Here is a 16640-nt window from a genome sequence, read left to right as displayed (position 1 = left end):
TATATATTATTTTATTACTTGTAATAATGTAAACAAATGTATTGACAATTATATAAATTGACAAATTATTTAAATTCCCTCGTTATCATACTTATTTTATATCCCGAATATTTATTCACGTTAAATATGCTAACAAAATACTATAAACATTATTGAAATATCGGATTTAAATAAATTTGTTATTTATGTTGCATTTAAATATGTTACCTAATACCTGTTGTAAAATTTAATTGCAATATTTACAATAAGCGTGTTTTATAATCGAATATATATTTTTTTCACCACTTTACTTAAAAATGCAATGACATAGGTAATTATATATAACCATAATATTTTTATATCATTGAAATTAAATGTAATTTAAATATAATTTTCTTATTTTATTTCTGTGCATATTGCAATTACATAACATGTTTTATAGTCACAATGTTTCGGGCTCACATCACCGTCGGCGCGCATTTTTCATAACAAACGATATCGAAGTTATCGCAAATTTAAACAAAAATCAATCAGCGGCCGCGAGCCGGAGCGTGACCGACTTCATTACCAGATCAAACTATTTACAAAACATACGTTTAGTTTATAATGGCGGAAAACATGCGTGAAATTCATATGTTATCGCCTCGAACAAAATACTCTGTCAAATTCTCAACCAATAGGCGAGGAACGCTCGGACCCCCTTTATCTCGCTACATTAAGCTAATAAAGCTTTAGAGTTAATTAAAAAGTATTACGCGCTCGCCGCGCTCGCTCGGCTTAATTGAAACATAACCGACGAAATTTAAAAGCCCCATTTGTCCCACCGCAGCCGACAAATCTGTCGCATCACGCCACAGCCGGGTAAATCGCGAGTTCTCTATTCAAACCGCCCATCGGGAAAGCGGCCGGGAGTCGATCGACACCTTCCACCGGCGTCAGCCAATCGCGCGCCAGCTTTTCAAATAAAGAACGAAGCTCTCGTCGCGGTCGCCTCCCACCGGATGGAAGCGGCCAATCGCGTCGGTGGGTGCCATGTTGTTCGTTTTTCCTCGGCGGCGGCCGGGGGCGCGCTGACGCCGCGGCTCATTCGGCCGCGCGCCGCCCTGGCGTTCGTATCGCGTCACGATGGATCGTGTGTGTGACATGTGCATCTGATTTGGTGTAATTATTGTGGCGGAACCGGAAGCATGATGCCTCTCGCACCGACCCCTGTGGTGGCGGTGCCATCGAAGCCGAAGATCGGGTTCAGTATAGACAGTATAGTGGGTGGTTCGGAGCGGTCGAAGCGCGCGTCACCGCCGCTGGGCAGCCCGGGCTCGCCGTCGCCGGTGGCGTCGCCGCGCAGCCCGTCGCCGCGGCCGGTGGTGCGGCCGAGCGCGCTGCCGGCGGTGTTCCCGTCGCCGGAGCTCAAGCGGCTGCCGTACCTGGAGGCGCAGACCCACCACCAGTTCCTGGCGCAGTTCCAGGGCGCGGCGCTGGCGGCGGCGCTGGCGCACCAGCAGCAAGGGTTCGCGCCGCTGCACCCGCCGCCACACCACCCCGCCGCGCCCGTGCCGCGCGAGTCCTACCAGCTCTACCCCTGGCTCATCAACAGGCACGGACGACTCTTCCCGCACAGGTTTCCTGGAGGTAAGTGTCTCACCAGATTTATCATTCGAAGTAGTACTCAGAGAAGTTGATTTATTACAACAAAGAAATTTATATTTTTAAGAAAAAAAAATCTATATCTAAAATCTATTTTTAATATTAAGTAATTGAAATAATCATAATAGCAAAGTAATGTCTAATTAACTGTAAAGTTTATTTTAGCCAGTTAACTGTTTGCAAATTACGATTAATTAAGAATGACATTTACTGTCTTCCTTATTCATAAATGTTAAATGGCAACCAACTATTTGTTATTGTTTTTATAGTATTGGTATTTAAATATGTTTTATTTTTAATGCAAAATATAATCAATTAAACTTTATGTAAATATTGAATTATAGGATTCCATAATGATCTTTTTAATGTGTTAATTGTGCACCGTTTTATATTTTTTTCCTACGTCATATTTAGTAAAGACAAAATATTGCATACATCATTGTTTAATGCGTATCTCTAAGGCTTTCAATGTAGGCTCTAGATTCTAAACAACTTTTTGATTTAAAACTCCTGTTGTATTTGAATTAAGAACACGATTAATGATATCATCATTCGGGTCTTTGTTAAAAATCTCAATGAAAACTGAGTTATTAATTTTAAATTATTTTGATTTGACATTTTTATTATTTACTTGGCGTTATTTAAAGTGATTTTTGTTAGTATTTCCTAAAATGATTAGAGTTTTAGAGTAATATAAAATACAAGATAATACTATAATACAATACAATTTGTTGTGTTATTAAAATATTCATATAATGCTTATGGGATGATATCAATTATATAGTAACATTTATTGGTGATGTTATATATCTGATAGTTAAGTATTTTAAATTAATATAACAATAAAATATTACCGACGGCTTTTGTACGAGTTAACTGTAACTTTACAATTTCTGAAATGACTGACCCACTGGTCTAAGCCTTCTTAATTGCTCAATTTTGTGTTTACGGACGGGCTCCTCTAATTTAGAAACTTTTCCTTGAATCAAAATCAAGCTGGAACTCCACCTTTTCCAGGACAAAAAGAGTTATATCAATCCCGTTACGGAGGTAGATTACAGAATCTAAATAATGTAGGACATTTTATAAGGCCATTAATTATTTCATGTTCTATGTAAAAATGCATGTTTTCTTAGCTCTGTTATTAAGTGAAAAAAAGTAACAAACAATTTGTATTTGAAGTAATTTGTTGATACTGATTGAGACGACCTCTCGCCTGATGGTAAGCATTACCACCCATAAACAGTAAAAACACACGGATATTGAATTAAGCACTGTTCTTGTCACCTCGAGACTTAAGTCCTTAAATAAGACTTAAGTACTTAAGAACTAATGTCCAGTAATTACTAATTAGTAATATTAATACCTACAAAGTAAGCCGGCGTTTTTAACTTATAGTTATATATTATACCGTATTTTTAATGCCTAGTTTAACAAGTGTTTAGTTTGTAATGATTCTGATGGAATTAATTATATGGGGTTAAACCGGTTTTGCTATATACGGTTACGTTGTGGTTAGGGTTCCTTGGATTAAGAGATAGAGTGTTCGATTTTTGATTTATTTTAAAAATGGAATAGCATTCCGCTTCTCTACAAAGTTTATAACTTTTTCAGTTATAACCTTTGTGGAGAAGCGATTTATTTTGAAATTGGAATATCGTTAACAAACTATAATTGTCTAGCATGAAGATTTAACTGTGGCAGTATGTTATGATGTCCTTTAATCACGTAAAAGAATCCTGACGGTTAACACAGTCTCAATTAACTGATTGGTGAAGGAAATTTTCCTCACAAAATTTATGCTCGTCTATTTGGTTTTTACCCTGCTCGAACGATCCAATACTTCATAGACACGTGGTGTGTTTGCATAACTGTTACATGCATAACATTATTTATAGATCCCTATTAGCACCTCATTGACCCGCGGTTACCCACTTAGATAGTTTAGATGTACCTAATGCACTACATTATGCTCACTGATAACTGATAACGCAATTAGTTGCAATTAATTAATTACTGTTAATATTGCACTAACACTTTTCGTAATTGAATGAGTTCTTTTTTCAAATTTAAATTTTAATCAACCGATTGTTTTTAGCAGCTTTGTATTCTAATTTTTATTTTTATTTTTTAGGAGTTATTTATTATACTGTAATAAAAATGTGTATTATTTTTGTGGAAAATAATATGATGGCAAAAATATTGTGTTGTATTTTATGAATAGAATAAATTAATTTTATAATTATATGTTTATGGTCATAAATCATTTTTTTAAAAGAAGTAATAAATTAAATGTTTACAACTTGAGTAGCGCTTGTTACATTGAGCCTCCGATAAAGTTAAGTTGTAAAAAATCTTCGGTAGCTTATCTGTAACGACTGGTAAAAGATAAAAGTTGCCCTTTATCTCAAACAAATCGTCCGTTTTAACCACGTCTTCAAATATCGAATAAGTTATTTTTTTATATTTTAAATTTATTAAAGCCGTTAATTATGATTAAATCACAGACCGAGACTATTTAATGTAAAAATACTTTTGGAATGATGTGGTAAAAAATGTTACTCAGAAATCTAAGTCGCTAATTAATAAACTGTGATAAATTATAATAAGTGTGTGATGTGGTATAACGTGAAAATTTGCTATATTATGTGTAATTAGCGGCTTTATTAATAAGGCGCATTTTCTGCTAGTAATGTTAAATAAAGTAAAGCCGTAGTTAATTCGAATTACGTTTTTTGGCTTAACCGTAAATTCAGTGATTAAGTCTCATTTTAAACAAACGGCTTTTACTAATCGGATTGATAAAAAAATATTAGTTTGCCGTTTATTCATCTCCGAATATCGCATCTTTTACTAGATAATACGAGATAAACAATTACAAAGGTAACTGAATAGATTATAGAGATCTTACGGCTTTTTAATAAAGAGACAAGTTTTGGGATTTGAATTTAAATCCTATTCCGTAAACTGACTTAAAAGTGTTGAATAAAACGGCATTACCGATTATCGTATCCTTTAGAAGATAAAAATGGATGAATATAAAAAAAAAGTTAATGAAGATTTTAATGAATGCCATCGGATCTTGGACCTAGGCACATAGGCAAAGGATGGGAACACCGTAGGTTTTTAGTCAGTAGAAGTCTGACACGCCCTCCCGCCCATCCCAAGGCGGGAGATAGTCATCTGATGATTTACCTACGTTAAAAAAAAAAAAAAAAAAGCCTTCAAACCTTTTTAAATGCTTTCTTTATTTTAATTTTAAGATTGATCCTAGGAATTTTAATGTCAAATCATACTAAAGTAAAAAATGTTCTAAATTTAAAAGATTTATATATTTTTTTTCATTAAATCGTATCAATATATTTTTTTATAGAATACATAAATCAACCAGCTATAATTAGACTGAGCTTACAAAAGACAAGTAGTCACTGCCAGAAATAAAAAAAAAAAAACAAATAAATTATCAATTTGTTATAAATTCAAAATGTCAACATGTTTAGTACACATAAAAACGACGTGTAATAGTCGTAGCGGCGGCAACACACTTCCCGGCATACAAATTACCCTCAGCGCATTGCTTTAACTCGTATTTATAATCAGTATTGAGAATAACATTATTTTATTTAAATTGATAACTCCATGCCCGTTTTCCGAAGGCAAGTAAAGACATCGATGTAATATTGACTTAATTGTCACTTACATTGAGTTTTTTGCCAAAGATAGGCCAATATTTTTGTCAGGAATAAAATCCTGGCCAGTTTTTTAAAAACATAATTTTTAATTTCTCGCCTAGTCTTCATTTCCTTGGCGTCGTTTTTGTTTTTTTTATCTTGGCAAGATTATCACTAAGACATTGGTCTAGAGAGATACAGTAGAAATTATACCTTCAAGGAGAATATTGCGTCGATCCATGATGTTAGATTTAAGGGCTTGGACCACAAGTTCCTGGGTTCAATTACCAGCTCGGACACATGTGTTTTGAAATAATATTTACGGATTTTATCGCGGTTATCTATATTATAACTTTCTCCCGACGTTTCTACGACTTTGCAGCCTTCATGGTCACGTGGTTTTTTTAATGATTTCTCCGGAACTGGTCAAAGTATGGCATACGGTCTGTCACAGGTAAAAAATAAGTCTTTTGGCTCCAAGGTGATTGAAAAAGTGCTTTGCACGGATCTCAATTAAGGGCAGGTGTGAAAGACTATGCTTCACAATTAATAGGTACGAACTAGAATAAAATAGCCAGTTTAATATAAAAATTTTATTTACCGTTATAGTAATGTTGATGCCTTTGATTAATGTACTATTGGATAGTGATATAAATTATTTTAACTATAACACCATTTCGCTTTTAATGTGTGAAAAGTTAATTAGATTTATAGCAGCAGCTGTCTGGGACGTCTCGGATTTTTAAGTCAGGCAATACTTGGTTTTTTGATGCAGTCTGGCCGTTCAGGCTGTAGAGAAAGTTGATATCGGTTGGTAGTTGTTAATGAAGCCATGCCCTTTCTGCAACAAGGATGAAAATTGTGTGGCATCGACTCCATAATGGAGTGTGAATGTATAGTGGAAGAAAGGCTGTGTGAGGCAATTCTCGTGCATGTGTATTTGATACAAACTCGGATTCGAGGTTTTTAACCGACTTCATAAAAAGGAGGAGGTTCTTATTTACGAATGAAATTAGGTATGGTCTATTTTGAAAATCACGGGCCAGACACGCTAGTACGTTGACTGCTTCAATTACTTTGTGGAGAACCTTCGAAACGAATATGTCAAATTCAAATTAACCATACTAAATGTCAATCGTAGTGCCTAATCATGTCACGTGCTTTTACAAAGGTTATTATAGCGGAAAGACGATGATCCCTACTCTGCAGTACAAAATACGCCTTTTCGATTCCGCTTCAACCATTTGTACAAGAAATACTTCTGCTAGGCAGTTGCATAGTTTTCATGAACTGTAGACATTTTGACGACTAAAATGGACACAGTGGGAGCAAAATAAATTTTGATAATTTAAAATCAATATGTATATTCTATATAATTAGTAAGTCGGTTTTTGGATTCAAACAAATCAATTATCCAAGCCGATATGATATAGGTAGAAATTGTACCGGCCGAGTTCCCATTACATACTGCGTTCCATTACTCACATACCTTGATAATTGGCAATTAATTTATTTTTAAATCTTTTCGTAATGCTTATCCCATTACAAGTGTTACAATAATAATAAATACGTATATTACGTTTCTTGTAATACTTTACGCGCCTCAAGATACATTTGAATTAATTGTTTATAGAAAATTATCGCATGCGATTAAAAATCTATATTTACGTAGAACGGAACGCACGCTGTTTTTTTAATGACATGTAGCTACTCCGATTGGGGATTTATTCGATTTTTTTATTGTTATTGAGAATTCGTGGAAAATACTACAAAATTCGTAATCTTATAATAGAGAATCGAATTGTTGGCCCGAATCCGAGATTATTTCAAGGGAAATGATAATTATCCCGCTGGTTTTGAAAACCCGATATTTGAACGAACTTAGGTGCGAGTAATTCCGCGTGAAAAACCTAGTTACAGCAACCAATCATTTAACTCACAATGTGTTTACGTCAATATAGATATCTGAACAATTACCAGTATCGTATGTTTTAATTACAACTAATGAAGTAGATAGCAACAAAGTGGCGGGTCGGAGGGTATCCACTGTCCCTGCTCTGGCTTCAAAATAACTTTATTGTGTCGATAAACAAACGGATAGGTTACATGTTCATTCATTTTTATAGGCCAAGATTGGGTAGGTTTGTTACAAAAATCGTCCGAGTGAAGCCGCGAGTATAAGCTAACGATATGTTTGCGTGTCTGTGGGTTGGTACAACTCTTTCGCCCGTACACTAGGCTATCGTTTTTTAATTACAATGTAACTTATATACTTATTTCTCAAGGTGTTACATCGCTAATTAACTGTAGATATTTGTAAATGACATTAACTGATACTTTCACCGGTATTGTAGATAGTGTTCATTAAAATTGCTGCGTCGTATTTTGTTTTTAAATGTGGCCAGTGCGCGAATATTGCATGTACAGCCCGAAACCATAGATAAAAAGTATTTTCTATAAATATCTATGGTTTTTATCCATGAAGGTTTTAATTCCTTAATTGTGATATGAAGTCTGTATGTATCTTTTTTGGATGAAAATAAATAAAGAGCACTTCGTTAAATTTGCAAAGCATGGAAATAAATAAAAAATAGAAAAGGTTTTATGAATATAGACCTTTTTCAACGAGCAGCTTTCTCGCCTAATGGAGAATGATAGCAAATAGTTATTACCCTTTAGATTTATTTTAAAAACGGCATTAAATCTTATTTTTTTGTAGAGACAAAATTGCTTACAGCGCGATTGTACTGAACATAAAGCTGTTTACTTAGCGGACGGCATAAGGTTATCCACTGATAATAGAACTATATTTTTAATATTAGCAGTTTAGGCTTTATATGTATAATATTAAAATGCGTTCACGTTGTATAATTATTTCCTTAAATGCGGGGTCTACCAACAAAATATAGCGACATATTCTATCCGAGTAATACATCATTATTTATAATTAAACTAATAATAAAGCAATAAAACGTTTAATTACTTCGACAGGAGTGTTTAAGTGACTTCTTGAGTTTATGTGTGGCAATATATTTGATAAACAATTTTATCTATACTCAAATAGACTGATGCAGTTTTGACTGGATCAATAATATATGCAGTATAGTGCAGTAAAATTGCAGTAAAGTTTCAGCCATGACAGCTATCTCAGGTGTTTCCAGTTTTACAACAGTTTGCAGCCAAAATATAGATCGATTATACATCCTTAGTGTAGAGTAATAGAACTGACAATTACAATTAAAAATAAATAGACTGCCACCCTATTAAATGCCAGATAATATAAGACTTCCCCTAGTATCGTTAGCAATATTAACTACCGTTTCCAATGGGGGCTGGAACCCCAACCAAATGCAATTTCGCGCTATTATCTGTGTCAACAAAACCCTATAATAATTTGTCCTTTGCCTTAAAAAAATATTTCCAGTTAGGCGCGAAAAAAAACAATTACTTTTTGTCACCCTTATGTACGAAATAGTATGGGCCCACCCTTAAAATTCGGGTTTAATATAACAGGATTAACGCTTCCGTTAAAAATAATATAAAAATGTTGACAAAAGAATTTGTGACGCGCGCGAAGTCGATTATCAACCGTAGCCATTGTTGTCCTTTTCCATTCTGTTGTAGTGTTGGTATCGATTTATTTTTACATCGATTATTTTTTTTTTGTTATTATAGCTCTGTGAATATTGTAATAAATCACAAATTTAATTAAAACCTGCGTTATTTGTTTTTAATTAAGTTTATACTATAATTTACGGCTACATATCACGTCAACAAAATATGAGTTATATCCGAATTAGTAGAGCTCGTAATGCTATTAATTTTTAAATTATCTATAATATTAATATTTAACGAATTTAATGCTACTGACAGAAATAACGAAGTAAGCCTTTCATAACAGCCGTATAAATAATAAGTCCAATTAGAAATTATAATCAAGGATTTACACAGACAAATCTTTGAAACATAAATCAATGTCTGTTTAGATTCAGCCATAAGCATGATTAAGCGATGAATGGCGTTCATTCGTTAGCATTGCGTATCTAAGTAGGCATTAAGTGGCTGAAAGACTGCCTCGAATTGGTTTCAAATAAATATTCAAACATCAATTTGCAACTCATTATGGGCCGCTCCTTTTATCGATAAGTGTATTTCGCGTGCAGCTTTACTTGCCCTTCTAGTACAATTATCGGTGTTCCAGTTATAGGGAGAGATAAATCTATTTTACGGAAAGTAAATTCTTTTTTAATTAATCAATTATTTCGTTTGTTGATAATATACAGTTTGTTTGTATATATTAAAATATAAGACATTTTGTCTTTATGATTCCTTGATTATCGATTGCCTTACGGCACATCACTATGACGTATATTTTATGAGTGTTGGTAGCACCGTACGTCAATTTCAAATCTTTTGTTATGTTAGCTCTTTTCTTAATTACCACGATTGTTGGCTGCCGTGTTTTTTCACAATATTTCCCTCTAAAAGGATTGAATGGGTTATAATTGGATGTAATTTGAGTATACTTTGTTGTTGCTCGCCGGTTGGACGGTCAACTGGTTGTTTAAAGTGTTTTATAGTTTTTGTTGGTTGGCAGCCTTGAGTAGCGTATGATAATTAAGTTGGTAGCTTAATAGATGACTTATGGCTTTTAGAAATTTCATGGTTTGTGATTATGAAATTATTAATATAGAGTTTATATCACTTGACTATCTATCTATTTAATAACACAAATAATATTTTATGAAACGCATTAGGCTTTATATTAATTAGATAATAAAGATAAGTAATTAGTTATAAATTGGTTATGATTAAAAATTTATACGCAATAATTCTACGCAGTATTTTTTAATTGTAAATTAATAGCTGTTTATTATTAAGCTCACTGATTTTCCTCAATTATTTTAATAGAGATAATAAGTAGGTCTTACACAACACTCTCAGTCCCTACAATATACAATGCATCAATATTATATCTCAAACCGGTTTTCACCAACCCTTGCCCAACTTAGACGCCCCAGCAGCGAACACGAAGCAAAGCGCTCGACGCCGGCCTATTTTTGCGTTAATATTAAGTTTGGTGAAAACGGACACGAGTATTTCGGTAGTTATAAATCAAGTACAATTTATAATGCGTTGAAACATACAAACGTATTGTCGATAGACAGGGAAATGATTAACTGCACGATAGTTTCAGTACAATTATTAATGAAGTTTTCGAGTTTGGTGTGTAATGTTAAGCGCCTTTGAGTATAATGATATGACTATGAATGATTAGTTATTTACATTTATACTAGGTTTTGCTCGCGGCTTCGCACCCATGAAGAAGTTTTTCGGCATAAAAATCCCGCTATATATTTTCCCGGGATAGAAAGTAGCCTATAACCTTCTTAGAGTCTTAAACTATCTCCATACACAATTTCATAAAAAACGTTCAGTAGATTTTGAGAAAACCGATAACATACAGACAGACATGTCTTCAGGGCTTTGTTTCATAATATGTATTCCGATAGATTTACTTCATAAAGAATTTGTTAAGCTGACCAGATTTCATATACACAAAAGTTTGATAAAAGTGACATCTACTGAGTAAGATGTGTAGATAATCTGGGCCCTTATTCTGTATGGTAGTGTAAACGCGTAACGCGGCCGTGTCATGTTATATTCGAGAAATGTTCGTGGAATGGTATTCTGTAAGCCAAATTTCTATAGTCCTAAACATGATGCGTTGTGTTACATGCTGGTTACGCACTGTCAAAATAACGTGCGGGATAGAGAATAAGGCCCCTTAATTTAAAGCGAAGTAATCGTTCGATGGTGACTTCAAAGAACTATGGAACGTAAAAAAAATGATTTACGATAGACTTTTACATATTCCGCCAAAACTACTTGTTAAATATGGTGATTATTTTTCCACGGTTTACTCATTATATATTCTCCTAGTATAATTATATGATAAACCATGTCATTATGATATATTACGGGTTTAATTTGAAAATATAATTGCTGTTAAAAACATCCGTTTAATTACATGTTAAGTTTTACATAAAATATTGCATAAGTTTTTGAGTTATTCGTAACGGATCTAAAAACGTAATGCGAACATTGATCTTCTTAATTTAAAATTTTTGTTCTTAGGTTGGTAGAAACTTTTGTAGCAATATTGGTTACTGCAGACTTACACTATATTTTAGTAAAGAATAGTATTGAGTAATTAAGACATGAAATTTATTTTGAGACTATTAAAATGTACCGCAAGTATAGTCAGGAACAAAGTATAAGCATCTATATTGATTTCAGAGACTATAGAAGGAACAGAAGCGTGGAGTTACGCGTGACTATTAGCTTAATCTTTGCACTCGAGATCCATAATATAAAAGGTTAAGTTTTTTTGCACGTGCTCTCCTCAGGAACTGCCGGATTCTCTAAATTCTTTTACTTAAAGGAAACTATATTATTTCGTATATGCTTTTCTTGCCAAGAACGCACCTTAGATAGATAGGGCGGTGAGTAAAAGTTAAAAGTAGGTATAACATCACATTACGTACGTGGTAAGGGCGAACGAACTCACATAGAGTCGACAATCCTTAAGGATCGTGATCAGGTACTAACACCTAGCTCAGCGTTATTTCCAGTTTTTAGATAACAATACATGTAAGTCACGGACGTCACACAAATATATTAATTGAAACGTTTTAACTAATAAACATGCCAGTTATCAGACAGATAACCCGCAGTGTTACTCTGAACATAAAACTGAATTTTACGATGCGATAACCATGTTGATAGACAAATAGGTATCTACGATTTGTAAGAAAGTCCAAAGATATTTTGACCTTTGCAGTTTGGGTTCTTTGAAGTTTGAAGATCATTATTAAATTGTTGAAGCGGTGATAGGCTAGTTGGGAATAAAATAAAATGCTATATTTATCACGTAAGCGAACATTGTCGCACTTATGTTTACATGAGAATATTTAATTGTTACTCAAATTAAGTCGTTTTTACGGATATTTTATATGGAATATAAAATGAATCTATCGAACTGAAGACCACAAGTTAAAAAACCAAGGCACTCCTTTGACTTTTCGAAGTTACGTGTGTATTCATTGTGAATTATATTCATAATTACGTGAAGGAAAACATTGTGAAAAAACCTGCATATCTGAGATTTTCTTTAAAAGAATTTTTAGAGTACGCATTGCTAATCCGCATTAAGACAGCGTGGTGGACTAAGGCATATATTCGTACCTACATTGTTTAAAGCCTCTGTTTCCTCTGAAGGTCAACTCTCGTTCGTTTTTGGTCTGCTATTAAAATCATCCAGGCCCTTCCCTACTATTAGGGCGTGAAATCAAGGACCAGACGAGTTAAGAGCTATTAGCGTTAAATGTCTCACGGATCACGCAAGCCGCTCGTTAGCCCGCACTATTAAATGATCATTATTTTGCAATCTTTAAAATTATGCAAATAGTTTATTGTTTAATGACAGGTTTATTGCGATGAGATGCTTAAGCGGTTGTGAGATTGTTGGACGGAAATTGATGACTTTTATTTTCAAACTATGTTTTTAATACTGGTGTACTGGATTACTAAGACTGCAATCGAAAAGTAATAAGATTAAAAACATTGACAGATCCCAGCATAGTCAAGTAGACACCTTCTTTTACACAAGTCGTAACATCATTTGTAGCTATGAGTGGTGCTACTGTTTTTGAGCGGCCATCAACATTGAGTTATATAAAAAATAGCGGCCTCGTTCTACCGCTTCCATGACTTTCATTCAATTATATTCGCTCAATAAAGCAATTTTAAATTTCGTACCAGTAGTCATGTATCATATGACAATATGTAGACACGCCTTACTTCACGACAGTTTGTGCACAATTAGCATACTGACACACGGCTATGGCGATAACATCTGTCACTGACAATAATTGATATCTTTGAATTTCGAATGTCAGTTTGCAGGTTAGTGTTTCTTTTTTAAATTAGGTTCGTCTCCTTTGTTTAGTTTGTTTTGCTGGCCAGTATTATTTTTGTCGGTTTTGGCGGGAAATTGTTTATTGCAGCTGTTTTTTTAGTAGAGATGTGTTTATGGTATCTGAAGCACGATTATGCAGTTTCTTCATTACTATTTTTAGTAAAGCGGTGTCTCCCAGTGTAGTAGAAACTCTATATCTATTTTTGATCATAGGTATTATTAATAGGTCAGCTTCACAGTTACGATTAAACGAGAAGTGAAAGCTTTCTGTTTGTCCCCAACCATTTTAAAGATTGGTAAGGCATTGAAAAAATTTACCTATTCCTAAAACCCATGATAAGTTTACATATAAAATTAAACATTCGTACCGCACTTCGCAGTCAGACAGTCCTAAATTTTTTCCTTACACGCAGATATCCTTAGTTAATACCAAAGATGTTTAATGATTGATTAATAAAATAAAAAAATATCGTATTCTGTTCATTGCAATTATAATGTTGTTAGCGAATGTCAGGTTAGAGACGATTGCAAGTTCCCACTCATTATTTTTTTTAACAATTTAATAACGTGCGACTCGTCTGATCGTAAGCAACACGGCCAATCATAAGCAGTAGCTTCGTAATCCAAAACTCGAATTACCGAACTGCATTCGTATTTTTTTAAGACAGTTCAACAAGGCATAACATGTCAAGTCTCATAATGCCAAATAATTAAACTTCAATGTCCTACCGAAACACAAAATTGTGGCCACATTAACGGGAATAGACAATTCCATTACCTTCTTTTAATCCTTCGGAATCATACCACTTAAGTACAAATAAAATAAATCAAAGACTAAACAGCAGTAAACGCACAGACAATTTATAAAGCGGTCGTGTAATTTGAGGTCTTTCATTACTTCATCAGTCAACTACGGTGATGGATGGAGCCTCGCCTCCTTCGACTATAATTTTTGTTTAATTTAATTTTAATAGCTGACGGTTATATTTTAAGTGTATTTAAATATGGCGGCATGTGTCCTTGTGGGTGAAATGTTTTATTTAAAATTTTGATTGCTTTAATTTTGAACGAAAATAGAATGAGGAAATGTGTTTGAACTTTGACGACTTACTACGTTTGTTTTGAATCGTCGTTTTGGATCAATAGTATTATTTTTTAAAGTTATCTTAGGTTACTATTTGACCATAGAGCAATATTGCAGAACTTGTTTATTTATTTACAGCAAATTATTAACGGCAATGGATATTTTTAGACTTCACTGTAGCTCCTATTTCGGTAAAAAGTTGATTTCAGTCCAATTATATACGACGTAATGATTTTTTTATTTATACGAGAAATCTAGACAGCCTACTTTAAACACTATTTATTACATTATCAACAGTGACCATAAAGGAAACGCATAGTAGTGTCAAACTCCTTTTTAAGGCATTACAATTATTTATGTCTTGTACGTGTTAGAATTAAACCGTATATTACGGCTTGCTTTTACATTATTATTTTAAATACTTTATTTAATTCTGTGTCATTTACTTACTTAAGTTTATTGAAAAAAAGTTACTTGTTTTGAAACCCGAATGACGAAATAGGCGTTACATTATCTCGTAAAGAGAATCATCATAATTCGGAGTAAGTTTATTACAGAAATATTTCAAAAGTCATAACGAATATGACGACAAAAACGCAAATATTGAATCAATTATTCCACACACATATTTTAGTAACTAACTTGATTTGTTAGGCTTTTACGGCTAAACTACTAAACAGATTTTAATGAAGTTTGGTATAGAGTAAGTTTGCACAAAATGGTCATCTGTTTATCATCCTTAATTGAACGTACAAAGCCATGACTAAAAGCTAGTATAAAACACACATAGCGATAAATACTTCGCTAATTGAGTCGTAGAAGCAATTCTTCCATTTATATTGATTTGTTGGTATATAACTCAGTCTATCGGTACGGTAAAGGGATATGTCAGTGTCATAGCTTTGTATTTCATTAACCAGTGGTTTTACTCTTTAATTTACGAATAGCAGTTTTTTGTAGCGTTGGCAAACAGGCCAGGTTATCTAGCAGGATGCGTTCCCTGTTCTAAAATAGGGAATAGGTAGAAGAAGGGGGCATTTTAAACTTCAAAAAATCTTAATAAATAGGTCCACGGACTATAATTTGTAATTATCATATTTTCAAAACGATTTTTGTGAGACTAATATTAATCGCGACAACTTTTTACGCAATATATTACAGCAGGACCTCTCCTTAAACTTGTTTATTCAAATCCGTAACTAAAATATTACTGATATTGTTTCAGGTCCAGACATCCCCGGGTTCCTTCTGCAGCCGTTCAGGAAACCGAAGAGGATCAGAACGGCATTCTCCCCCTCGCAACTGCTTAAACTGGAGCATGCGTTCGAGAAAAACCATTACGTGGTGGGCGCTGAGAGGAAACAGCTCGCCCAAGCGCTCAGTCTCACCGAGACGCAGGTAAGCGCCATCTGTTAATCGTGTTTGGAATTATCAAAAATATTTACCAACGTATGAGAAACGTAAATTAATATCTACTTCATGTTTTTTAATATTTGGTCTAATTTGTAATAATCTTAACTATGAATCTTGTTATTAGGCTGTTTCTTATAATAGATACTTATTTACATACTTGATTAAATTTCATTCTGGAAAAGATTTGATCAGAGTCGCCAGCAAAAGCTAATTGGCAATAATCTTAGTGGAGATTTTCCGGCACATTATTATTCATGCCGGAAACTGCAATACGTTATAGTATACTTATAGGTATAGGCGATACTAAAGCTAAGATCTAGAAAGCTAAGTGACCTAAGCCCAAGAGAAAATAAGCAGGGCGTTTTTTATAAAATTACGTTTGTTACATTTTACAAATTTTGAAAATGGAATGCATTAAATTTAATCTGCACGTTGAAAATCAAACAAATTAACAAACTTATTCTATTTAGTGTAATATAATAAATTACATAATTGTATTTATCATTTATTTATTCATAAATATAACAATTTAATTACTTCAGTTCACGGCGGTCACTAGGCTCCAATCGTCGCAGTAGACCAAGACTAATAAAGCTATGTATCTCATCTTGCCCAAAACTTACTGTATTGTGTAATTTGTATAATTATTGTGAAACTGTTATCGAGAATATAATTACGCGATGCTTCTGGCTAATTGATTTGGGTCAATTGATAATGTGTCCCCAAATACGATAGGAAGGGTCATCCATATTTTTTATGCTGACACAGCTTTGATAAGTGCTATGTAGTCCGAGTATAACATCGATTAATGAGTCTTTGCGTCAATAGTTTAGAATTATTTATTTATTCTTAACGATTAGGTACATTA

At 33.7% G+C, this 16640-nt stretch overlaps 1 protein-coding gene across 1 annotated transcript in view; it reads left to right on the top strand.

Annotated features, from left to right (window-relative positions):
- The first annotated feature begins 1055 nt into the window (after positions 1–1055).
- Positions 1056–16640, top strand: part of LOC115447108 (homeotic protein empty spiracles) — a 34400-nt gene continuing 18815 nt past the window's right edge. Inside the window, exons 1-2 of the mRNA XM_030174040.1 lie at positions 1056–1608; positions 15585–15757. Coding sequence (XP_030029900.1) covers positions 1167–1608; positions 15585–15757 — 615 coding nt within the window. The 5' untranslated portion in view covers positions 1056–1166. The remainder of the gene's footprint in view (positions 1609–15584; positions 15758–16640) is intronic.

The sequence above is a fragment of the Manduca sexta genome, chromosome 18 (genome assembly GCF_014839805.1).
Source record: "Manduca sexta isolate Smith_Timp_Sample1 chromosome 18, JHU_Msex_v1.0, whole genome shotgun sequence".
NCBI classification, from domain to species: domain Eukaryota; kingdom Metazoa; phylum Arthropoda; class Insecta; order Lepidoptera; family Sphingidae; genus Manduca; species Manduca sexta.
The sequence above is the reverse complement of the archived record's forward strand: the minus strand, read 5'-3'. Positions and strand labels throughout refer to the sequence as shown.